The sequence below is a fragment of the Rhagoletis pomonella genome, unplaced genomic scaffold (genome assembly GCF_013731165.1).
Source record: "Rhagoletis pomonella isolate Grant_MI unplaced genomic scaffold, Rhpom_1.0 Rhpom_scaffold_00007, whole genome shotgun sequence".
NCBI classification, from domain to species: Eukaryota; Metazoa; Arthropoda; class Insecta; order Diptera; family Tephritidae; genus Rhagoletis; species Rhagoletis pomonella.
This window is the reverse complement of record NW_023458561.1, coordinates 48,489,551-48,514,821: the sequence shown is the minus strand read 5'-3', so window position 1 is coordinate 48,514,821 and position 25,271 is coordinate 48,489,551. Positions and strand designations below refer to the sequence as shown.

The window sequence follows — 25,271 nt, the reverse complement described above, 5'->3', positions numbered from 1 at the left end:
TGCACAAATATACATTCAAGGTAACTAGAGCCGGCAAGCACAAAATTAATGGCGCCTATCTCATGGCTGGGCAAAAAAATTCCAAATACCGAGCTTCTGAGTTATGGGGTAATAAAGTGCATTAGAGTAAATGATTTTCCAATATTATTTTATTAAAAAAATTAACATTTTCGTTTCGGACATAAAAAAATTACACGCTTTTGTGGTGTGATATGCTGATGGCGGCCACACGTGCCAATCTCCAAAAAAAAAAAGAAAAAATATATAAAAAAAAAAATCGTAGCAGTAGTAATTACCAGTAAATACGTGAACCTTCAGGTTATCCGACAATCATTACTTGAGTGGCATGGTTTATTGGCGTCTAGATTGCTAAATATGAATTTTCTATGTTGATGTTAGTGGATTCTGCCGATAATATATTTTCAAGTAAATTTCTGAATTTATGTACATATATGGAATCGTCAAATATCGGACAATCAGAGCTTCGCATCTTGACTTTCCCGCTTAGGGAAACCAACTGGAGCTTTTGAAAACTCTGGTGAACGTGAAAGCACACTTGCTGTCAATCAACGAAATGAAACATGCAGTGTATCTGCTCAACGGTGTCTTTGTGGAATCCTTTTGTGACATTACACACAGTTCCCGGTTCCTCTTTGCTAGAACGCAAGATTCTCTGGTGGTGCACAGGAAAGTGGGTGCAAAGCGCAAAGTTGTCAGAACGCCCAAAAAGGTGCTGCCAGTTGGAACTGATTACAATAAACTTATTGGACGCTCTAAGGCAGTGTCACACGATTGGGCAGTTGGCCAAAATTTGGTGCAAATTGTATCTCAATCGTATGAATGCACAAATATTTTCCCTTATCTCATTCACGAACAACAATTTGTTGATATTTTTCAATAGAAGTTCGCTGTATTGTACCAATCGTGGGACTAAAACAAAAATTATCTTCCCATTTTTTCTTATTTTGTTCCTATAGCTCAATATAAAAAAGTACAAATTTGTACAAATGTACCAATCGTGTGACACTGCCTTAAGAATAAATCGTGCAGATGCCTCTATTTCTTAATAAATGAAATTGTTTCTACTTGAAGTCTATTTCGACATTTTGTTTTTATTAAGTTTTGTATGGAGAAGAACCTTTCAACATTGGCTGAAGAATAACAATCCTTGAGTGATGTTTTTGTGTTTGAAAACAGTGGCTCATTTAAAACATTTCTGGTGATTCTTACTTTTCCAAAAACTCACAAATATTGGCGTTGACAAAATTTTTTAAATAAAGGTGTTCGGCTCTAAGTTCTGTATTGCTGTCTATTCTAGCAATTTCATACTTCTGAAACAATAAGTGTATTAGTGGAACAATGATTTGCATATTGCCTGATAATACAGGAGAAGGGTTCAGTTTTGAAGCCCATATTAGAATTTCGTCATTAAAATTAATTTGTTTTCTTCATAGTACGACAAATTTATAAACCACAAAAATGTTTTACGTTTTTTCTAAAATTTAGAAAATTTTCCTATTTTAGTTTTTCTTTGTTCTGGCAAATGAACAATTCTGCTTCTGCTCCACAAGACACCTCTCGTTGATCAATTTGCTGTATAACTTAACGAATCAAGTACTGCCAAGTTTTGACTACAGATGAAATTGTACTAAAAAGTGCTGGATAGTAGGAAAGTAGAAAGCGCTTGAAAATGTATTAAAAAATACAATTGTATCGTAATTATCAATACTGGTACGTACGCCTAGCTACCAACGCTGCTGTACGCCAAGCGATGTGCAGCTAACTTGCTTTGACGAATTTGTGAAGCTGACGACGACTCGTATGCAGCCCTCCATTTAAATGCGTACAACTTTCATTCGTCACAATGGAATGGCCCGTACGTAGAACATAATAAATGTTGTTGCTATTTTAAGGACCGCCCTAACATACGTATGCAAGTAAAGAAGAAGAAGAAATGAATGCGTTCATATACAAGTAGGTGTATAAGGGCGTGCCAAATTGTATGGGAGATTTTTTCGACTATGCGCGTACAGTACAGAAGGATTCTACGTGTAATTCTAAGCAAATTTGCCGAAGAAACAATGGGTCTAAAATCAATTTGGAGTTTGCCAAATTTCAAAATAGGTTTCTTAGCTTTTTGCTGTAGTGTCGTAAGGAGTTTTTGGGTATGAAAAATCTATTCACGCGCTTATCTTTTTCTTAAAACTTCCACCAGAGGGCGTAACAGTGAAATTTTTGCCTCATTTTCTTCGAAACCTATTTTCGCAATTTGGCCAACACTAAACTGATTTTAGACTCATGGCTTCTTTGGCAAATTTACTTAGAATTACGCGTAGTATTCTCCTATGCCAAGCGCGCATAGTCAGAAAAAATTGACCCGTCCTAAGGTATATACTCTTGAAAGTGCTTGGCATCACGGCGGTCCGCGTTCGCGTGCCCCCCACCTTCGCGCGGGGCAGAGTGAAGAAAATCACCAAGTGGCGATTAGGTTCTCCCTAACTGGTCGATCGTACCCAAGTGTTTAATCGTCCGATTAATATGACGTGCGCACCCTAGCACTATCCCGTCCCTTTGTTGGCATACATAATTAGTTATGTAAAATAAACTTTATAACGTTTTAAATATAAAACGCGAGTTAAAACAAACGAAGTGGAAGGCCACCTCGTTGCTACCTGTGAAAGACTACTTTGACCCGGTTTAACATTTGGCAGCGAGAAGTACTATAATCATGTGCCGAATACCGTCACTGATGGTTGACAGTAAGAGGTCGCTGACAAGTTGGCACGAGAGGTTCGCCAACTCTATTTATGACACGGGAACCACTTGTAGTCTTAGTCGGTATGGCTTTACTCAGACTACAGTTTGTACTGGAGAGTGGCACAGGTCCCTCGACAAGTCAGACTTCTCGAATATCCTTTCGATAGCAAAGATATTATGCCATTAAATATGCAGGTTGCCGCGGGATATCTACATATTGGTGTAACCAGGCCCGACCAGAGGCAAGTGTTTCCCCTGGGCCGGTATTTTCAGGGGGCCCGGATTTTCACGAAAATTAAGTTGGAGGATACAAATATTTGCTAAGTTGATAAGTTTGATTTAAAAAAAATTGGGGAGGGAGTGGGCGGCACCTGTTTAGTAGCGGGACTGGATTTACTTTTTGATGCCGAACGCTTCTCTCTGTATTTTTTGTATATTTCGACGATAACAATCATTTGACCATTTAGACATAAGAATCTGCCTCAATTTTGGAAACATACATACATACATATTTCTTTCTCTAAGCATTCTACATTTTTATTTAATTTTTTTCAGATCGTCATTTTAATTAAGCTGTCTGTTGCGCAAAGTACAAAAATCTATCATCTATACATACATACATACTTATACATAATTTATAAATACTGCAGAGCACTCAGACAGCCACTTCTACCGGTTCGAAGTAGTTCGCTGGTGTGCTGATTAGAAGCGAGCAATCCCAATAGATTAAATGATCGACATTTCAACACAGCGATAACTACATACATGCACATATAAAGTCCCATTAGTATGTGGAATATGATCCCTGCAGTGAAAAGCCAAACCAGTCAGTAAAAATACTAGTTCATTAACTAGTATGTGCTAAAGCGATGGTCTACCAGTTCGACAATTTCGAAGAACTCAAGCGTTCATCGACATCTGCCTTGGAGATGTCAAGGCCAAAAATAAAACGCAGTTAATTCCTTTCTTGCAAATGTCGGCTGTGGCGTCGCGTGAAGGCTACCGATTCTGGTTCTGAGATATCAGGTTCGAGTCCGCTTGGAGGTGGTTAAGAATTTTCAACTTAAATCAATGTAAGTCAATATAATTATTTCAATTTAAATATAAATACGTAATAAATTTTCAAATCTAATTTCATTGCATACATACATATGGGAATATGTTTTTAATTTAATTTAAAAATTACAATAAAACCCCTAAATAAAAAAATAATTGTCCCTGCGCCAAATAGAAAGAAATACTTGTGCCTTAAAAAATAAAATAAACAAAAAAAACTTTGTTAAAATTAAATTTAAATATTGCAATAAAAACGCTGAATAAAAAATTTATAAAAATTTCCCTGAGCCAGCTCTCGAACCTTGGACCTTAGGAATACCATGCCAGAGCTTTGCTTTGTCGGCCATTGCGACTGTCGGAGCGCCGCGAGCAAAATGGCATGCTTATGCTTTTCACGGGGGATGAATTGGCAGACCATCTCAACTGGTATAATGCTACTAGTAGATGCCGATGCGTATCCTAAAGTTCTGAACACATTGAAAACAAAGAGCTACGGGTCACAGCTTCCAATTTGTTATCTTCATTATCTAAACGCCTTGTCGATGACGACATGATTTTTTTAAACGCGGCAGTGACATCAGTGAGTTTGACATAAAAAATGACGAAGAACCTTATCTGTCGCTGGAAAAATGGCCACAATCACAATCGTCACGTAGCCCGGTCGTCACCAAAATCATTGAAAAAGGATAGAACCTGAACTACTTGGGCTGAAACGCAAACTGATAGCATTCTATTTTGTTCACAACTAGTAGCTTTCCCTGCAGGGATGTGGCAGAATTGCGACTGCTTTTTGGCTGGCAAGCAGACGAATAGGTTAGCTAGTCGCGACAAACTGAGATTAGCGAACGTGCTCACCGAAATAGACCGCTGCTGGTGGTATTACCCAACAAATTGATAAGCCTACGTACATGCGCGTGTATTTATATACGTACAAATGTGCATAGTAAAGCATCGAATTGGACATGTGATGTGGTAAGCAGTTTTGGCTGATCGAAAATGTCGAATATTTATGAGTTATTTTATGGAGATATTGGAATATTCGATGATTACTGCGGCCTCATTGAATCGTTGTTGCGCTCTCCGCGTGAACTTTGTGCGTAACGAGGAATTGGATCAGCCTGCGTGTTATCACGCTGTAAATGTACATAACTATGTATGTATGCACTTAGTCCAACAGCTGGTGCTGTGCCAACGCTGTTCCACAATCAATTTGGTCAGGAATTGTACCAACGAGGGCGGTTGTGCGACGTGGCGACAGTCAGACAGGCCAATGGGTGTATGTATGTATGTAGATGAGCTAGACGAGCAAAGTCCAGCGCTCTGCGGCTATGGCTAGTCGTTGTTCGCTGCCTGATCCGGTACATAAATTACACTGATATTGTTTTTTTTATAGTCATAATTGAAGCCCACCCTCAGTCTCCGATCACAAAACAAAAGCATGACCAAAAATAAATTATCAACAAGAAATAGTATGGCAACAAAACAAAAAACCTGACCAAGAACCTGCCAATAAATGCTATCATCACGCGCCACTCGACCAGCCAGCCATCGCCCCACTTGATTTGAAATCTGGAATCAAATTTTGGTAGTGTTTTTTTGTATACATTCAGGGTGGTCAACGCAGTGTTTTTTTTTGACGTAGAATACGTTTTACGTTTTGATATGGAGGCTATACTTAAATGTTGTAGTTGTAAGTTTTAGAGCCTCACGAAAACGCTTATTGCACCAGAACTAATGAAGCGATTTCAAAGAAAAGTGTGAAGTTTCAAAGACAAGATTCCAAACCTATCGACAGATTCATTTTTGTAAGTAACCAATTGGCTTATTTTGGGGTAAATATTGAGCCTTTAAAGTATCGTTAAAAGTAACTTCCATTTTCGGGATATATGCAGGTTCTTTGGAGTAATAGAAATATTATCGTGTATTAATTTTATATAAATTCAACAAATATTAAGCATTTTTTAGGCAAAAATTGTTAAAAAAATTTTTTTTTATTACCAAAATGCTCAAAACCGCTCAAATGATTTTAGTTTTGTTATAAGAAATATTTAATTTGATCATTTATAACATTAAATAGGGTTTCCACCTGTGTAAAAAGTTAAACTCAAATTATTTAATAAGTTAAATTAATTACATATTAAAGTATGGGTGTAAATCGACATGGGTTAAAAATGTTTTTTTCTGAACTTTATTTAGGAGGGTTGCCATATGTTTTAGAAATTAAATTAAACCTAAATTAAGGGAATAAGATACAAAATTTAAATATGTATCGAAATATGTGTCACTGGAAAAAGGTTTGACAAGGTTTTATTTTTAAAATATTTTGAATAGGGTTGCCACCTGTTTTAAAATTAGAATTTAATTTAATTGCGCATAAGTTAAATGAAATATTAAAATATGACGTGAAACAAGGTGGTAAGATATCCTAAGTTTGAGTATTTAGAATATTAAAGAGGGTTGCCATCTATTAAAAAAGTAAACTCAAATTATTTAATAAGTTAAATAGTTAAAGCAATTATTAAAAATATGGGTATAAAATAAAATTACACCCATTTATTTCTGAACTGTATTTAGGAGCGTTGTCACGTATTTAAAAAATCAAATTTAACATAATATATCAGGCACATGAAATATATAGCTATCACGATCTCAGAGGAAAGAGATACCTTTATTTTTTAACTATATTTACGAGGGTTACCAGCTGTTTCAGATGTCTTAGCTAACTTATATGCACAAATCCTAACACGAAGAAGAATGCTAGTACGGGATTCTAGGCTAATATAAAAATTAATACAAATTTCTGCAGTATGAAAGCAAATAAAAATGAATCTATAGTAGTAATACACATCTAGGGACGTTCCGATACCATCAAATCCACTCAAATCGCTATTTCGATACTACTTATATGAGTGAACCAAATGTATCGATACCTACTTATATCGATAATTTTTCATCCTTTCATATGCAACGAAGCGAAAAAAATTTTCAGGCGTTATCTGTGATATACTTTACGGCTACAAAGCATTGCTTGTACTTTGCTGTGGTATCACTAACTTTGTAAAAATATATCCATACTTTAGATTTTGGCGGTGACATTGCTTAAAGCAATTATTTTTCATAAAAACTGAGCAATTATTTTCCATAAAACAAATGTGGCCGACAAGATATATCACTTGCTCAAATCGATTCGATAAAAGTACTTTTCTTTCGATACCAAAAAGGTATCGAAACAACGATTCCAGTAAAAAAAGTAGTTGGTATCGAAACAAAATTATCGAGTACATACTCGTATTTACTTGTATCGGAACATCCCTATACACGTCATGGCATACCTAGGCATATCCAAGGCATATCAAACAGGTAATTAGCATTAAAGCAAAAACTACATATGCGTGTATTTTGTTGTTGCTTCTGGTATCGAAAGTGTCAAAAACTGTTTTGATTTTTTTCTTCTAAATCAAGGCGTGCCATGTGAAACACAAAAAAATAAAAAATAAAAAATTTAAGTTGAAAAAAAAAAAAAATTGTTGCAACCTTTTTCCTCAGTAAATTTTTTTGCTTCTCGAAACATTGATCCATCCTTTGCAGGGCCCAGTAATCAGCGGTTGTGCTGCTGAGTAGGGCGAACGTTCCAAAAGCTGCTATTCAATCGCATGTTTTGTATGCAAATAGATTTTAACAATTTAAAATTTTTGTGAGAATAAATTAAAAATATTTGACATTTTCGAGACCAAATTATTTAAAAAAAATAAAAAATCAAATCAGCTGCTCTACTGATACTACCTGTTCAATGTACCTTGACTATATCTATTTATAAGCTGATGGTACATATGATTCAAGCAAAAGAGAATATGCTTCTTGTGTGAAATATTTTATTTTTATCAGTATTTTTCTTTTAATCAATCTATATTGAAATAAAAAAGAAAAGAAATCCTGGCTAAGGCCCTGTGTACTATTAAGAAAACCAACAAAAAGCACGACCAGAAAGCATTTTCCAACACGTACTATTTTTTGTTGATATTAATTTATGTTTTTTTATTTTGTTAATAAAAGCTATAAATATAACATTCTAAATTTGTATGTACACACATATTGCACGCATGTAACATTCCAGTTTTATGAATGAAAAAGCACCCAGAACTTCAGCTGCCGCTGGGACAATCATCTTTAGCACAACAAACGGCACAGTTAGCACGACCGGAAGTCGAGGTACAAAACTTACTATTTTTTGTTGATCTTATTATTATGTTAATACTAAAGTTGCTATTTATGGAAGTTTTTTCTTTTGTTAATAAAGACTATAAATAAAACATATTCTAAATTTGTATGTACACACATGTTGTACGCATTTCAGTTTTATGAATGAAAAAGCACCCAGAACTCCAGCTGCCGCTGGGACAATCGTCTTTAGCACTATTGAGAACAGCAACAAATAGCACAGTTAGCACGACCGGAAGTCGAGGTACAACACGTACTATTTTTTGTTGATCTTATTATTATGTCAATATTGAAGTTGTTAATAACGGAAGTGTTTTATTTTGTTAATAAAGACTATAAATATAACATATTCTGAATGATTAAGCACCCAGAACTCCAGCTGCCGCTGGGATAATCAAATAGCACAGTTAGCACGATCAGACAGCATGTTACAGTACGCAATATTTACTCTTAATGTTTGACGTCATTGTATTTTGTAAGACACTTGGCTTAAATTTCCTATGTTCTTGTGTATGTATGTATGCATAATGTTAATATTAAAGTTGTTAATAAAAAGTTGTATTATTGTGTAAATAAAGACTATAAATATATCTAACATATGGGCATTTCCTGCGTTACGCACGCTCCATCCTAGCACACTCGTTTTCAGTATAAAGATTATAGTAGGCTTTGAATCAGAATTTGTCCATAAAAAATATTTTCCCCAAATGGTGCATAGCCACTATAAGGCTGCACACAGAGTGCTCTTTGAACAGCTAATGTTATTCCCTTTCACGGGAAAATATTGGCATTGAGCCACAATTATTCCTTTACCTTTATTTGAATAAAAGTAAAGGTATTAAATTTTAAGAAAAAAATAATGCCGAATTTCCACTAGGCATTGAAATAACAAAAAATGTATACCATTTAAAAAAAAAATGTCACGTGGAAATGAACTTATGTCTATTTTTTTTTATTATATGACACGATTTTTAAAAACACATTTTCCAAAATTAACGAAGCGGGAGGGGAGGGGATTTGAGGAGTTTTTGGCACAGCTCAATGTCCAACTGAAAAATTTCTATTATATATGTGTTTTTTGCAATAGTATTGCCCTTACCAATACATAAGTATCTCGAATATAAGCCAGATCGGATCATAACTAAGATTTTTAACAATAACACGACTCCAGCGCCACCAGGCAGGTCAAACTGGGAATCTGAACAACTACGAAGAGACCTTACTCACACAAAAAAAAATTTCTATAAAATGCTCACAAACAAACGAACAGAAGTATTAAGGCTGATATGCAGCTTTCAAGAAAACGGTCAAGAAAAAAATTGCCATTATTTCGAGTGTGTGCCCAAGGAATTTTGACAACTTGTACTTCACTAGCGTGTTGCCTCGCTCTTTCCTCAAGAAATAATTGAACGGGCATATATTTCTGTTGCAAGCATGGGTTGTCTTGTGCTCTTTTTTTCACAAAAAACTGCGTATTGTCTACAGGAAATTTGACTCAAGAAAATTTCTTAGCCATTTCTTGTACGTCATTTTATATGGAGTTCTTCTTTTCTTGAGAGCGGCATACTGGCCTTTATATGTATATACATCCAAGAAGACGCCGCGCCCCCCTCTTAAATAACACCAGTTTTCTCCAAGAGTATAATACTATATGTTCAAGTACTCAACCATAAACACTTCCAGAGATGCGCAGTATGAAAAATACGGTTTATTTGAGTAGAGTAGAGTACTAGACTACAATGGACACATCCAGAAATATGCAGTATGAAAAACTCGATTTGTATGAGAGGTGCCACGCCCCTTTTCCAATAACATCAATTTTTTCATGAGTATGCGATTATTGTCGTATGTGAGGTGCCCCGCCCCCCCTTCCAGTAGCTTAAATTTTTCTCCAAGAGTATGAGATTGATTTCATATATATCCCTACCAAGCTCCAGTACTCTACCAGGAACACTTCCAGAGATATGCAGTATGAAAAATTTGGGTTTTATAGGATTTGCCACGCCTTCTTCACTTAGCGATATGAAATACACTTTGCGACCTTTGGCCCCGCGCTCATTTTCTAAATTGATTTTATATATCTCCATACCAAGTTCCAGTACCCTACCATGAACGCTTCCAGAGATATGCGGCATGAAAAATTCGGATTTCCATTAACATCAATTTTTTCCACGAGTATGCGATTGATTTCATATATTTCCAAGCATACGCAAAAAATTTCATACAAATCGGTCAAGCCGTTTCGGAGGAGTTGACCACAAACACCGTGTCATGAGATTTTATTCGAATGGTGGCCACCCTATGCAAATTTTTTTCTGTTTTAAGTGTTTTCATACATTTGCAGTGGAATAGCATTTTTGCCGCTGGTTTAAATTATTATTTTTTTTTTAATAATTCAGATATCTGGCAACACCGGGTTTTCAATTTTTTCTTTACAAACCTTTTACAGACAGAGAGAAAAAAATTTAATAAAAACGAGGCAAATCCGTTGAGCCGTTCTTGAGTGATGCGATAACGAACAAACAGCATTTCATTTTTATATCTAAAGACTTTTTTCGAGTGGTGGCAACCCTGTTCAAATTTTTTTGTGCACTCTCAGTAATGTACATTATTGCGGCTTATGTAAATATATATATTTTTTGATATTTGAAATATGTGGCAACACCGGTTTTCCAATTTCTTCTTTACGTTCTTGGGCCGTTCTTGAGTTATGCGATAACACACGAAAGCAATCCATTTTTACAAATATATTTTTTTTTGAATAATGGCAACCCTACCGATTTTTTTTTCTGAATTAGTTGTTTTTATTGCGGCTCATTTATAATTAATTTTTTTTCTGATATTGCAGATATCTGGTAACATCGTTTTTCCAATTTTATCCTCACAAACCTTCTACAGACAGAAAGACACAAATTGAAATTAAAACTAAGCAAATCCGTTGAGCCGTTCTTGAGTGATGCTATAACACATGAAAGCAATCCATTTATATGTATAAACTTTTTTTTTTCGAATGGTGGCAACCCTCTCCAAATTTTTCCATATTAATTTTTTTGTTGTGCGTTCCCAGTGAAATATCATTATTGCGTCTTATTTATAATATTTTTTTTCTGATATTGCAGATATCTGGCAACACCATTTTCCAATTTTCTCCTCAAAAACTTTCTACATACCGAAATACACAAAATGAAATATAAAAACGAATCAAATCCGTTGAGCCGTTCGTGAGTGGTGCGATAACACACGTACAGCAATTCATTTGTATATATAAAGAAGATATGGCGGAATTATACCAGGTGAAATAATTAAAGCGAGAAGAAAAATTTTGACAATACCTTATTTGAAAAATGGCCGTCAAAATTTGATTATAAGGCAGCCGAATGCCCGAAAATAAAGCGAGAAAGCTGTTTATTGCGACATGGTTCCATGGAAACATGGAACGGCATGTAGAGACCACCACGACACCAACCACCTCTTCACATGTCAGCTCAATCCCCCTTAGCTAGCACCCCTTCCCTTTGGTCCGACCCCGTCGAGACAGCTCGCTTGATGGACAAACCGAACTAGGCGGGGCTTAGTAGTGCGCGCCGCTACAACAACAACATCAAAAAAGTAAACTCCAACTGGTGCTGGGGCAATCATCTTTCCCACTATTAACAACAAAAAGAACAAAGAACAAGAAATAACACAAAGCTCAGTTATCACGACCAGACAGCATGGTACAATACGTAAAGTTTATTGTCGATGTTTGTTGTTATTGTATTTAGAAATTTTAGATAATCATAGGCTATTATGTCTAGACGACAGACCTATAGCAACCAAAGGTGGAGCAGCAAAAAAAAAAAACAAATACTGCTTCAGACGGTGTAGGTGTTTAATAATTTGATAATGTGTATATTTTTGGTACTTGCGACTTAAAACAAATAAAAAAGTGCCACCTTATGTTGATATGCATTCCGCTATTTTACAAATAAAACCTGCGTGAAAATTAAATTAAAATCAGCAACATGGCAATCAGTGGCGGATCCAGCGGGGGGTTTTGGGTGTTAAACTACGTGTCAGTCTGTGGCCGATGCGCGGGGTGTATTTTAATATGGCGCATATGTATGTATAATATGGCGTCTATGTATTAAAACGGCCCCCGTGGGTCCGCCACTGACTGACACGTAGTTTAACCCCCAAAACCCCCCCGCTGGATCCGCCCCTGATGGCAATAGTGCGCTTAAATAATTTAGTATTTGAGTTATCGCAAATTTTTGGAACCATATAAAATATAATAGGCTTTAGAATTATTTATTTATAGCCGACTGTATGCGAAGTGGAAATATGTATGCATGCATGTATGTAGTAAAAACGTCTTTCACCATACATATGAATGAAGTTTTTAGATAAGAAAATGATTTATACATTTCAATTACTGTAAAGGAATGAGTAGGTAAAATTTAAATAAAAGTATAAAAGTAAATAAAAGTTCATCCAAATCTTTACCTCTCAATAAAACTTTTAGGTTTTTTGAAGTTTTGCAGTTTATTCATATTTGATTCCGATAAACAAATGCTTGGCCGCTGTGGTGTAGTGGTAAGCAGTGCGCGCTTTAACTCATTAGCACCTGGGTTCAAGCCCTGGTCAAAGCAACATCGCAAAAAAAAATAAAAAATATAGAAAAAAGGTTTTTTCTTAACAGCGGTCGTCCCTCGGCAGGCAATGGCAAACCTCCGAGTGTATTTCTGCCATACATAAAAATACGATCGCCGTTCGGAGTCGGTGTAAAACTGTAGGTCCCCTTTGTGTGACAACATCAAGGCGCACGCCCCAAATCAGAGGATAAGCTCGGCCAAACACTAACATACATATGTGTTAGCGCCATTCTATTATTATTATTATTAATAAAGATAGAAGGATGAAATTCGAGAATGTGGTAGTTAACATATTAGTCCTTGACATATATTTTTTGCAAAAATAAATATTTAAAATTTCCAAGGATATTCAAGGTTAAACTTTTAAAAGGACATTTTCAATACTTATCTGTCCTGGTGCACCCTAAAATTATTAGTTTTTCTATTCTACAGAATTTTTCCTTTTAATTGATACCCATCAGTGTTGCCAGAACTTTTTGGACGAACCGTCTGAATTGGCAAATAAAACCGGCTAAAAACGGCTAAAATGTTTCAACTAAATTTCACATGTTTTATTTAAATAAATCACGAGTAAAAAGACTTTCTAGAAGAGAAGTTACAAATTCGAGCCGGAAAAAATTTTGCCAGCAAGAATTTGCAATTAGCAAAAACATATGATTGTGGCACATGGTTGGATTTTAGCTCTGATCCAATACTTTTCGTGAAAAATCCTGTAAAACTGTCAAACAGCAAAATTATTCTCTGAATTGAGAGTAAAATGTGAGTAACAACAAAAAGTTCAGGAACAAAAAGACCATTTTTCCTGTAAAAACGTCAACCAGTGATTGCTTGACACTTCTCATGATTTTACCGGAAGAAAAAGTTCGGGTAAAATCTTGCAACTTCATTCTCTACACAACTCTCCAAAAAAATTTACAAACTGGAGCGATTTTAAAATGAAAAATGTAAGTTAATACTTGTTTACTTAATTAACTTAGTTAATTCCAATGATTTGAAAGGTAGTCGGCAAAAAAACTGTATTCTTAATCGGAATGCAATCTCAACCAGAGTCGATATAGTAAACCCGACAAAGAAATGGAAACGTATGTAGAAGAAAGTCGGACTGACAAGATACATACACGTAGATCCAGTTTTTTGCCCCTCTGAAAGAATTTTAAAAATTCTATACAAATTTATTATGTTTGAAATGCAACCGTGGACCCTAGCTGGCAGAGAAACTTGCAAATCTATCTACTTGAGAGAGAATTTGGGAGCATTTTTTCTTACTATCTGATATTTTGAGTGATAAATCTCGCTAGATTTTCGAAGAACAAACCTATTGTCTTCCCATAGAGTTTTGCTTTTGTTTTCATTTTGCCATTTGGTTTTTTTAATTCAAGTTGGCGTTCGGTTTTTGGAATTTAAATAAGTTCTCAGCAAAAAAGTTTGTTTAAAAAATACATATGTGTACATAGTGCTTGAAAATATCAATTTTTCCCTTACCTTAAACCTTTGGGAGTGGGCAAAAATGATGTTTTGCAATTTAGGCAGAATTGAATATGCGCTATCTGGGAAGACAATATCTACATGTAATATTTATTCTATTTGTTGGCACTATATCCAAACACAAACGCGTCTTAAGTGTCTTTAACAGTGAAACAATTTCTTATTTTCTAAGTTTGCGAATAAAACTTCACACTTAAAATTATGACATTTATAACAAACATTTTATGAAGAGAATCCCTCGTAACATTCGTAAGTTATTTTATTTTGGGGTCCTGCAGGCGTATACAAGTACTAGGTGGTTGTGTGAAAATTACGTTAGCAATCCTAAGCAGGGCTGCCAACTTAGCTCAAAGCGTGCCATTTTTGGCTCTGTTTTACTTCAAATGGCACTTAATTTTTAAATTTGGCACAAAGTGCCGAAATGGCTCTTTTGAGAAATAGTAATATTTCAATACATTTTTGTGAAATCCTTTGCGTGTACTTCTTTTTCTCAACTAAAAATTTCTAATGAATATAGTGAATACAACTGGTTTATCTTACTTTGGCATTGGACTTTTGTTTTTGAAATGTGACTCTAATTTGAATGCTAAATGGGAAGAATTATAAAGATCGGCATCTTTTTCACTTTTGCTTTTCTATTTGGCACATTTTGGCACTTTTTTATCCTCAATACGGCACTTCATAGCAAAGTATAGTTGGAAGCCCTATTCCTAAGAGGTGGTCAAATCTCATGAAGCGTTTGCTACCGCGCATCGCAATGTCTTCTACACAGGGTTAAAGTCCCCCGTTTTCGTAAAAATTACTATTATTTTTCATGACATTCAGTTCTCCTTAGAAAAATTTGGCACTAAATATTTTAGTGGATATTTTAACCACCTATAAGCCATTTTTTAAACAGTGGGTCAGAAAGGCCCGTTCTGGTGGAAGTTGACCAAACCTTGTTTTCAATAAACATATAACCCGCAAAAAATCGTAACAACCCCGTAATTTAACAGAACGGCTGATAAGATTATTGCAAAAAATTTTGATATCGACATAAATTACCCCAATAACTAAACTTTTTAAATTTTTGTATTTCTTTAAATTTAAGTAGTGTATACGGATTTGTAGAGAAAATAGAGATGTATTTATATACGTCGGACTTTCTTCTGTTTGCTCATCCATCAGCGGCAGACACTCAACATTTTAATTCAAGTAGAAAGTAACGTAATTTTAATTTGAAATTAATTAAATGAATTAATTAAATACAATTACAATATGAATTCGCATGGCCAATGCCTAACGCTGACGAGATGACATGATAAGATTAGTAGCTTTATGTCTCTTTGGAATCTACCTTATGGTATTCTTTCTCAAGTTGACCACGCCGCCGCCGCAAAGCTTGCCGGCGTAAACCTCTAATCTGGACCACTTCAAACGTAAAAAACTGATATATGTGTTGATCACCACCTCTTTGTGGCGCATCGGCAATATCATTCGGCAGCGGTGGACCGGGAGTTGTCCCATGTTATGCAGCGTTGGACCAAAGGTGGTCAGGTCCAATGACATCGTAATGTTAATGTAACCATATTTTCTCCATCTATTCGGACCATTTTGGTTACTAGTGTTGCTTACAAGGTAGCGTTGTCCTGTACTAGTATTAGCAGGGTTAAGTATGTGTACATATAGGTATAAATCCGTATATATGCATGTGCGGATTTTGCATAATCGGGAGTAATATAATAATAAGTAAAGTTCCTCTTACTCTGCATATGCCTAAGTGTATGCAACCATTTACAATACCAAGTAAACATAAGTTGCTTCTAACGAAATTAAAAATTATCTGCTGAAATACACAATTTGGAAACTTGGAAACAACCGCACCATGCTGTGCAATGGCGCATCGCGCGTAGTTCCTTCCTTGTTCGCTGCAGCCTTGTGCATTTTTAGGCGCAGTGCAACGAAAAGGAAACGCATGCACAAGGTTGCAAATTCGCAGGGTGCAATTAATGATTTTTTTTTGTCATTCCGTTATTGGAAAAAATTTTTTTGGTGATGCATTCCGAGCGTTCTTTTTTGCAGTTCGCAAACATTTTGTATGATGTATTTCCGGACGTTTTTTTTCAGTTTGCTTTTAATAAGGTTTTAAACAAATTACTGTATAGAATTAACAATAACAGCATCAAAAATCTCATTATTATGATTCCATTGAAAAAAAAAGTTTAATATTTTTATGTAGCTTTTTTTAAACTTAAACTGTTTTGTCATCTGAGGGGAGTTTTTCCAAAAACTCCTTTGGCAACTGTGTAAATAGACAGAGAAATCAAGTACCAATATACTTAAACCATGTGTGGTTTCTCTGATAATATGTTTACTGTTAAGTTTCACTTTCATTATGCGGAAATGATCAATAAACAGCTACTTACTTACAGCCGATTGGTTTCTACAAGCTACCATTATCAGCCAATTAACATCTATTGCTTTACACCTACTCCACCTACTTTGCGGATACTCAAAATATATGTATGTATGTATGTATGTACATACTCAAACTTATATTGCTTATAATGAAGAATAGGTATTAATGAGAAGTACATACATATGCACATGTGCATATTCACATGTACAACTACATACTACAAATATTGTTTGAGTACCTCTTTGTGTTCCGACGGATAACACTTAATGCTGATGATGAGTCGTGGTCCGAATGAAGCCTACAATGGTTTCAGCGATAGCCCAGATATTCTGAGCATTATATGTATATAAACATTTAACTGTTCTTCCTTACCTCTTCATAATAACATACAAATCGCACACGATCTTCACCACAACTCAAAATTACACGTTTGTCAGAAAATGTGAAAATCTTAGGCTTTTTTTCAACAAATTATAACAAAAATTTACTCAAGCTTTTGCTGAAAGGTAACGTTTTAGCGCATAATGCCAAATTTTGAATTGTGTCACTTTTAAAGATAGTGTGCGATATGCACGTGCTTATTAACACGGTGTTTGTTATACATACAGTCTCGGTCATGATTATATCATGCCATTTCAAAGTGATATTGTGTGCCACTTGTGTTTATTTTTTTATTTTTAAGAATTTTCAATTAAAACAGTTCTTTCTCTAACAAAACCCATGTAAAGCGGAGTTTGACAATTTGTAGAAAACTGCAGAAAAGTGCAAACATTTTCACCCAAAATTTCAAACTTTTTTCTCCGAAGTGTTAGATTTTTTTTGCATACACCTTTTTATAGTCTGATAATGTGCAAGTTTCAGGTGGCTAAGAGTTACCGTTGATTTTCAAATTTTTTTCGTCTTTTTTTTCGTTGTTTGTCTGAGAATGAACTATATTTTATTTGCAAATTTTTAAAAATAAATAAATAAACATAACTGGCACACAATATCACTTTGAAATGGCGTGCTATAGATATGACCAATACTGTACATACATACATACATAATTGCCTATAATTATGAAAGTAGTATTAGAAATGGCATACCCCTTGGACTTTAATTATCGGTAGCATGTATCCAAATGCATTTGTAAATCGCTCTGTATGTACGCATGCAGTCATATACCAATAAGAAAACTGTCTTCAATTACCTGATGACGCAGAACGATTAACTAACGCGTTAAAATGCATTTAAAAGATATTTTAAGTATAAGAGGTATGCAATTACTTTCATAGAACACTTTTAAAATTGTGTATATACATACATACATATGTGCCAGTTACTTAAGATTTAAGAAATAAGACAATGCAATCAATATTAGCATTAAAATATTGTTATTTAAAATGTATGTATTCACTTTGCTCAAAACCTTGATTTTAAAATGTTTAACACAAACACTTATGGAACCATGATCGAATGCTCAATTAAGCGGCATTATCGCAAAGTAGTTGCTATACATGTATCTTAGTTGCTCAATTTGCTTATTAGTTTAACAAATTTGAAATAAAACACCTTTTTAACACTGTTTATTTATTGAATAGCTTTTAATTCAAACATTTTGGCAGATATTAATAAAACTGCAACTAATGTGACGGAGTTACGTTTTTAATGTAAGAATACTTTTAAGTTAGTGATCGTGCCACTCAGAGCAGAGTGTATATGTCGACCTCAATAATCTGACAGCAGTTAAGTGGGGGGTCCTTATGGCCTAAAACCTAAAAACAAGAAATGCTGTTGCAATGGTAGCAGCAGCAGCATTGAAAGACTTGACTGCAACGCCAAAAATAGCTGTTTATATGTGGCGTGTAAAAATAGGCCACATTCAACACAGTGACCCTCCACGGCCTTCAAAAGCACTGTGTATAAAGTGCGCCACTGGTAGCAATGAAAACTGTTGCGTTTTGCGAGTGATATTCCATTTGTAATAAAAAAAAATCGAAACTATAAAAAACGGCACTTATTATTAAAATATACTCTACAACTTATTGCTTATATACTACCACTATACTTCGTTTTCTATGCCATCAAATTTGCACGTATCCAATCGCCTACGGCCTTCTCCACCACCGGTACATCAACGTCATTCGTTTGCACGTTACAGCTTACTATAAATTGTCGCTTGTATCGTTTGCTCCACAGGTCTGCTAAACGTTGTGAATTGGCTCCATGTTCCGGCCCAAATAATGTTGTGCTGGACGGTATCATACCTTCACCCATGGCTGGAAATGCTATGCCCATTTCATTCAGACTTTCTTTTCCTTGATGGGATATGAAAACCATTGTAGCGGCATTCATACGCAACATGCGTATAGTGAGCTTTATGCCCTTAATATCCAAATTTGTACTGCAGGAGGTAAAGCCGGCGTCTTCCCGATTGTGGTTAGGCGCAGCACCAGCGATCTCATTTCCTGATTCGTTGAAGATATCTGCGTCCGCCATCTATGCGAGAAAAGGAAAATGTTTTTTTGTGACGAACCACTTATTCAAAATGATTTCCTTACCTTTAGCCCTTTTTTTAAATTTACAACTTCATTTGTATAGCGAATCAAGTCATGCAACAAAAACAAACTAAACAAATTGTCAAAACCAGAAGAGATGCCGGACTTACAAAATGGAAATAGCGGAATTTCTCAGTTTTTCGGAGCCCTCGTGTGTCTTCTTAACCGGCCGTCTTCACATGCTTGCAAATCTCGCTTGGTTTCAGTTTTTTTTCTCGTAAGCGAGGTAGATACGGAATTCTTTTAAACTCGTAGTCTTAAACCGTGTAAAACTCGCAAATTTACGAGGCTTTTATGGGAACACCCCCTTTGCGAAAAGGTTTAAATAGGTGCGTAAAGCCACTGACAGATCAACGAGGATTTTGTGAAACAATTTTTGTTTCGAAGTATTTCCCATAACATTCCGCCATCTTGTCTTTATCACTCTTGGCTAAAATACAATTAAAAATGACGAAAAATGAGCAGAAAACATAAGTCAATACAGTTAGTGGATGGAATTCATTATTTTAGCATTCATTTTAGTATAAAAACTTCGACTCCTCGGCAACTCTGAAGTTTAAGAGCTCGTTACGATCGTTTGCGCATCAAATTTGCCAGTTCTTTTACAAGGCTCGTAAATTTACGAGGCTATTAAGGCTGAGTATGCTCACATAAAAAACGTTTGAAGCAAAGCAAAGCAAAACGAAGCAAAATCTTGGGCAACTCTCAACTTTTGTCCGCTTTGGCAATCAGCTGTCTACATGTATCTTTTCTCGTGCGCTTGCATTTGCATTAGAAAATTTTATTTTAAATAATGGAAGCAAACAAGAAAATTAAAAATTGTTGAACACCCAAGAACCAAATTGTCTTCAGAGGAGCAGTTTATAAATAATCAAGACAACTTTTCCTGTAGTACCTGTAATTAATATAAACTTCACTAAATAAAAAATCTCTATTTTAACTTACTTTTTTCTTCCCTGTGTATTCGTAGCAAAGAATAATAAAAAATAGCAAACAACAACAACAAAAAGTGGAGCTGCCGAACGCATTACGAATGCGCCGTTGAAATAAGGTAATTCGCGAATTATTTACGATTCAAATTAGAGACGGCAGCGATTTGTTCGTAATTCGCATGATAGTTCGATCTGAATTACTAAGATTTCGTATGGTGAATTCCGTAATTCAAAGGGTAATTGGAATGCGAATTACGAATGAAAGAGCGTACCATACAATTGGGGTGTCGCGGGAAAGCCGTATTAGAGAGAGTGATAAATTTATCATTTTGATAAATGAAGTGTCACACTTTGTATGGAAATCTATTTAACCAAAGTTTATCACTTTATCAAACGACTTTGGTGCATAAATGTATAAATTTCAGCAAAATTCATCCCTTACAGGTTGACAGCCCTGCAAAAATCGTTGGACCATGTAGTCTATTTGTGGTATATTGGAGTACTTACAAAAGTGCTCCTCTGTCATGCTGTAGCGGACCAACTCGTGTCTCTGCACCAGCTTATTGTTACCCGATCACTGCTCGTGTTTTAACGAAATGTGATTGAAGTTAAGCATTTGAAAGTACATTTGCATGTCTGGCTGTAGCTAAACGTGTAGAGATGCTAGCTATTATTTCTTAGCTCCCAGCATGTTCGGGTTCGAATGTCGTCAGAGGCAACATGTAATTTTTAATTTTTGTTTTTGGTTTTTATTCATTTCAAAAAAAGCATCTGCGAAGTGAAGAACAAAAGCGTATACAAACGAAAAAATATAACAACAATGTCATTGGAGTATGTTAGGAGTAGTTTTGTGCTACTCTGATGTAATGCAGAGATGAAGTACATGGTCCTGCCCTAGGACATCGCAATGTTAATTGGACCATATTTTTTATATGAATTGTGGTTAATTTTGGAGTACTCCTTGGTCCTTCGGGAGTACTCTTTACATGCATGCATGGAGTAGTCGCGATTTTTGCAGGGAGGTAGTCGCTCTTGCTACGACCAAATAAAAGCAGATGATCACAATGGACGAGGTAAGAATGAAACGTAACTAGCCATATAAGTTAAATAATAAACAGTTTTGTGCAATTATTTACCAAGGTGCGTTCATGAAATAAGGCGGACTATCTGATAAATTTAAGCAATTTTTCCCTTTATCCGTTTCGATGAAGACCCCTATTATTGAATCATTAAGGAACATTTCGCTTGGTTTGTCAAGCCGCTTGTGTGGCGAAACAAGATGGCTTGGAACCCGCTCAAAAAATCGACTTTTTTCATTTTTTGTTCGTGCGTGATCTTGTGTTGTTCGTTCATGCTTGCTATCCTATCACTTAATCTGATGCCAGATAAAACTTTGTGGCTTTGCCTAACATTTATAACTTTGCCGGCAATGCGCCGGACGCAAAAGGTATGCCACAATAAACGCCAAGAAATAATTTTGTACTGCTTTTTTACTCGTCAAAATTGCTGTGAATTTTATATATTTAGCTTTAAAAATATCAGCAATGGCCCGTAGTCATAGTCTAAATAAAGTCGACTTTAAAGTTAGTTGCAGCTTTTTTGACAGATATCCCATTGAAAATTATGTCAAAAAGCTGCAACTAACAAGTCGACTTTATTTTGACTATGACTACGGGCCAATGTTATTAAGTTTCCTGCATGAAAACTCGAATTTGGGCGAAGCAAAATAAATATTAAACCGGCTGATTGTTAACGTGCGCAAAAAGATGGGAGTTGACCATCTTTTCGATTTGCGCTGCAGCTGCAACGATCAGTGTGGCATGCTTTGTGCATTTTCATCCAATTCATCTTGTCTGTTAAAAAAAGCGCTGCAAGCGTTTTATCTGGCATCAGCTTTATGATCCGTAACCTTTATTCTCTTCATCGTGAAATCTTATTATGGTACGTTTCGAATGCAACTTTGTTATTGTTTATATCCGAATTCCTGTGCAGGTATCGGCAACACTGCCGCTCAGCTGTCATTTTTCCTACACGTGCTGCGACCGTTTGGTGATTTTTATTTATTGTGATTTTCTGGAATTCAAATTAAATAATGGCAAAAAACCAAATTAAAAGAAAAGCAACTGTCTTTGTTGAAAAGAAAAAAGGCAAAGATACCGTAGTCAAATCTGCAGACGAGGACGAAGAGGACTTGGAACAGGTGAGTTAAAGCTTTTGGTCAATTGTTTGAGTACGCTGATGGGTGTTTCGCACAGGATCTCTTGCAAAAAATTTCAAATCAAGATCAAGATAGTACGGATGATGAAGGTGTAAATGAGAACTATCAATCAGATGAAAGTGATGAATTGGAATTTGAAAGTGACGAGGAAGGCAATTATGCATCTAAATGGGATGAAGGAATTGAGTCGGAAAACAACAGCTTTGATGAGGAAGAGTCCGCAGAGGAAGGTTCCGAAGAAGAAGGTTCAGAAGGAGAGGATGAAATAAACGAATCAGATATAGAAGATATATCGGAAGAAGATAATGATCACAACTCGGATGAAAGTGGAGATGATTTTGGTGATGAAAGCGACAATGATGGTAATACAAAGGCGACTACCAAGAAAAAAACAGAAAATAATATAAGCAAGGAGGAAAACTCTCCAAAGCCTACCACATCTAAAGCGGCAAAAAAGGCGCTTGACGCGCAAACCCCTGGAACAAGCCAAGCGCTAAACAACTTCCAGAAGGAACTCAAAGACACGAAAGAAACCCATGCCGTCTCAGACAAAAAAACGGAATATGAAGATTCTGATACCTCAGATGAAGAAGACATACGAAATACTGTGGGCAACATTCCGATGCGTTGGTACGATGAATACAAACACATTGGTTATGATTGGGATGCAAAGAAAATTATTAAACCACCCAAGGGTGATCAAATCGATGACTTTTTGCGTAAAATCGAAGACCCTGACTTTTGGCGCAGTGTAAAAGATCCACAAACCGGACAAGAAGTTGTACTCACTGATGAAGATATTGCACTTATTAAACGCATAAATTCGTCGCGCGTACCCAATCCAGTACATAACGAATATGAAAATTGGATAGAGTGGTTCACATCCGAAGTGGAACGTATGCCTATTAAAAACGTTCCCGATCACAAACGTTCCTTTCTGCCATCTTCATCGGAACGAAAGAAGGTTTCGCGTATGGTACACGCCATTAAAATGGGTTGGATGAAAACTACGGAGGAGGTGGAGCGCGAAAAGAAAGCTGCACGCGGACCGAAATTCTATATGCTCTGGGAAACCGACACCAGTCGAGAGCAAATGCGACGCGTACATGATCCGGTGTCGGCACCGAAACGTGATTTGCCCGGCCATGCTGAGTCTTATAATCCACCACCAGAATATCTGTTTGATGAAAAAGAAGAGAAAGAGTGGTTGAAGCTGAAGGATGAGCCACACAAGCGGAAACTACATTTCATGCCGCAAAAGTACAAGTCTTTGCGCGAGGTACCTGCTTATCCACGCTATATACGTGAACGTTTCTTGCGTTGTCTGGATCTGTATTTATGTCCACGTGCAAGACGCACCAGATTAAACATAGATGCTGAATATTTGATACCAAAATTGCCTTCACCAAAGGACTTACAACCTTTCCCAACAGTGGAAAGTTTGGTATATCGAGGACACACTGATTTGGTGCGTTCAATTAGTGTTGAACCCAAGGGAGAATACGTTGTTTCAGGATCGGATGACAAAACCCTCAAAAGTAAGTCGATACAAATTTAAATGATTTTAGTGAAGTACTTATGAACTCCCATTCAATTAATATAAAATATGTATACTTTCAGTTTGGGAAATCGTTACTGGTCGTTGTATACGCACAATAGAGACTGACGAAGTGGTGCGTTGTGTTGCTTGGTGTCCAAATGCTAAGTTGTCTATTATTGCAGTTGCTTCTGGCAATAGATTGCTTTTGATAAATCCGAAAGTAGGTGATAAAATGCTTGTGAAGAAAACAGACGATTTGTTAGCCGAAGCACCAAAAATTGATACAATGGAAAGTGAGCGTATTAAGACGGCTGTGCAATGGTCCGTTCCTGAAAAAGAGGAACAAGAGAAAGGCGTGCGCTTAGTCATTACACATTTTAAGCCCATCCAACAAGTAACGTGGCATGGACGTGGAGACTATGTAGCTACGGTTATGCCAGAGGGTGCAAATCGTTCAGCGCTTATTCATCAGCTATCTAAACGTCGTTCTCAGATTCCATTCTCCAAGAGTAAAGGTCTTATACAATGTGTGCTGTTCCATCCAATCAAACCATGCTTGTTTGTGGCAGTAAGTTAACTTAAATTAAACTTTCGTTGAAGAAATTATTATAATTGTCTGCAATCGCTTTGCAGACCCAACACAATGTGCGTATTTATGATTTAGTAAAACAAGAGCTAATAAAGAAGTTGCTGACAAATTCAAAATGGATATCGGGCATGGCCATACATCCAAAAGGCGACAACTTGCTGGTATCTACATATGATAAGAAAATGTTATGGTTTGATTTGGATCTTTCCACGAAGCCATATCAGACAATACGCTTACACAGAAATGCTGTGCGTAGTGTTGCTTTTCACTTACGCTATCCGCTTTTTGCTTCAGCCAGTGACGATCTATCAGTGATAGTTTCACACGGCATGGTCTACAAGTAAGTGATTTACGCTTAGTAAATTTGTATATTCCTTTAATTAACTGTATGCTTTGGCTTTTTAGTGACCTGCTGCAAAACCCATTGATTGTGCCTTTGAAAAAATTGCAGACACATGAGGCACGTGAGGAATTTGGCGTGCTGGGTGTAGCTTGGCATCCAGTGCAGCCGTGGGTATTTTCATCTGGTGCAGATGCTACAATTAGGCTATATACGTAGTTTATTTTTTTTTTTAATTTGTCATTTTTTTAATACTTATAATGCTATAAAGTTAATTAAATGCAGTAAAATAATAGTTAAATATCAATTGAAATCTTTGAAAAAATTTGGTCTTCTCATCCTGCTTCTTTTGCCATGATATCGAGCCCCAACCGCAAAAATAACGTAAGGAACATTTTTTTCCTAAATTTCCTTTTGATGCAGAAATATTCCTAGAGCATCTAGATGCATTTCTGCATCAAAAAGAAAATTGTGAAGAAATGTCACATACGTAGTAACTGTTCTAAACTTACAAAATTTCGGAAGATCTAATGAAATATAAAGCCAAACTTTTAATAATAAACAACA

General features: G+C 36.0%; 3 protein-coding genes across 3 annotated transcripts in view; 2 read left to right on the top strand and 1 right to left on the bottom strand.

Annotated features, from left to right (window-relative positions):
• Positions 1-3,412, top strand: part of LOC118742978 (DNA repair protein XRCC2) — a 25,567-nt gene extending 22,155 nt beyond the window's left edge. Inside the window, exon 2 of the mRNA XM_036475421.1 lies at positions 3,313-3,412. The gene's annotated coding sequence lies outside the window, so the exon portion shown is untranslated. The remainder of the gene's footprint in view (positions 1-3,312) is intronic.
• A 14,700-nt stretch (positions 3,413-18,112) lies between these two features.
• LOC118742976 lies at positions 18,113-19,194 on the bottom strand. The gene is made up of 2 exons (XM_036475418.1): positions 19,089-19,194; positions 18,113-19,026 (listed from the first exon to the last, which is right to left on the bottom strand). The coding sequence occupies exon 2, from the start codon at positions 19,024-19,026 to the stop codon at positions 18,604-18,606; it is 423 nt and encodes a 140-aa protein (XP_036331311.1). The 5' UTR covers positions 19,089-19,194; the 3' UTR covers positions 18,113-18,603.
• Positions 19,195-22,029: 2,835 nt separating this feature from the next.
• On the top strand, positions 22,030-25,265 carry LOC118742975 (ribosome biogenesis protein BOP1 homolog). Its single transcript, XM_036475417.1, has 5 exons — positions 22,030-22,217; positions 22,273-23,773; positions 23,856-24,343; positions 24,409-24,704; positions 24,770-25,265. Exons 1-5 carry the CDS (start codon positions 22,110-22,112, stop codon positions 24,921-24,923), a joined length of 2,547 nt encoding a protein of 848 aa, XP_036331310.1. The 5' UTR covers positions 22,030-22,109; the 3' UTR covers positions 24,924-25,265.
• Positions 25,266-25,271: the final 6 nt, after the last annotated feature.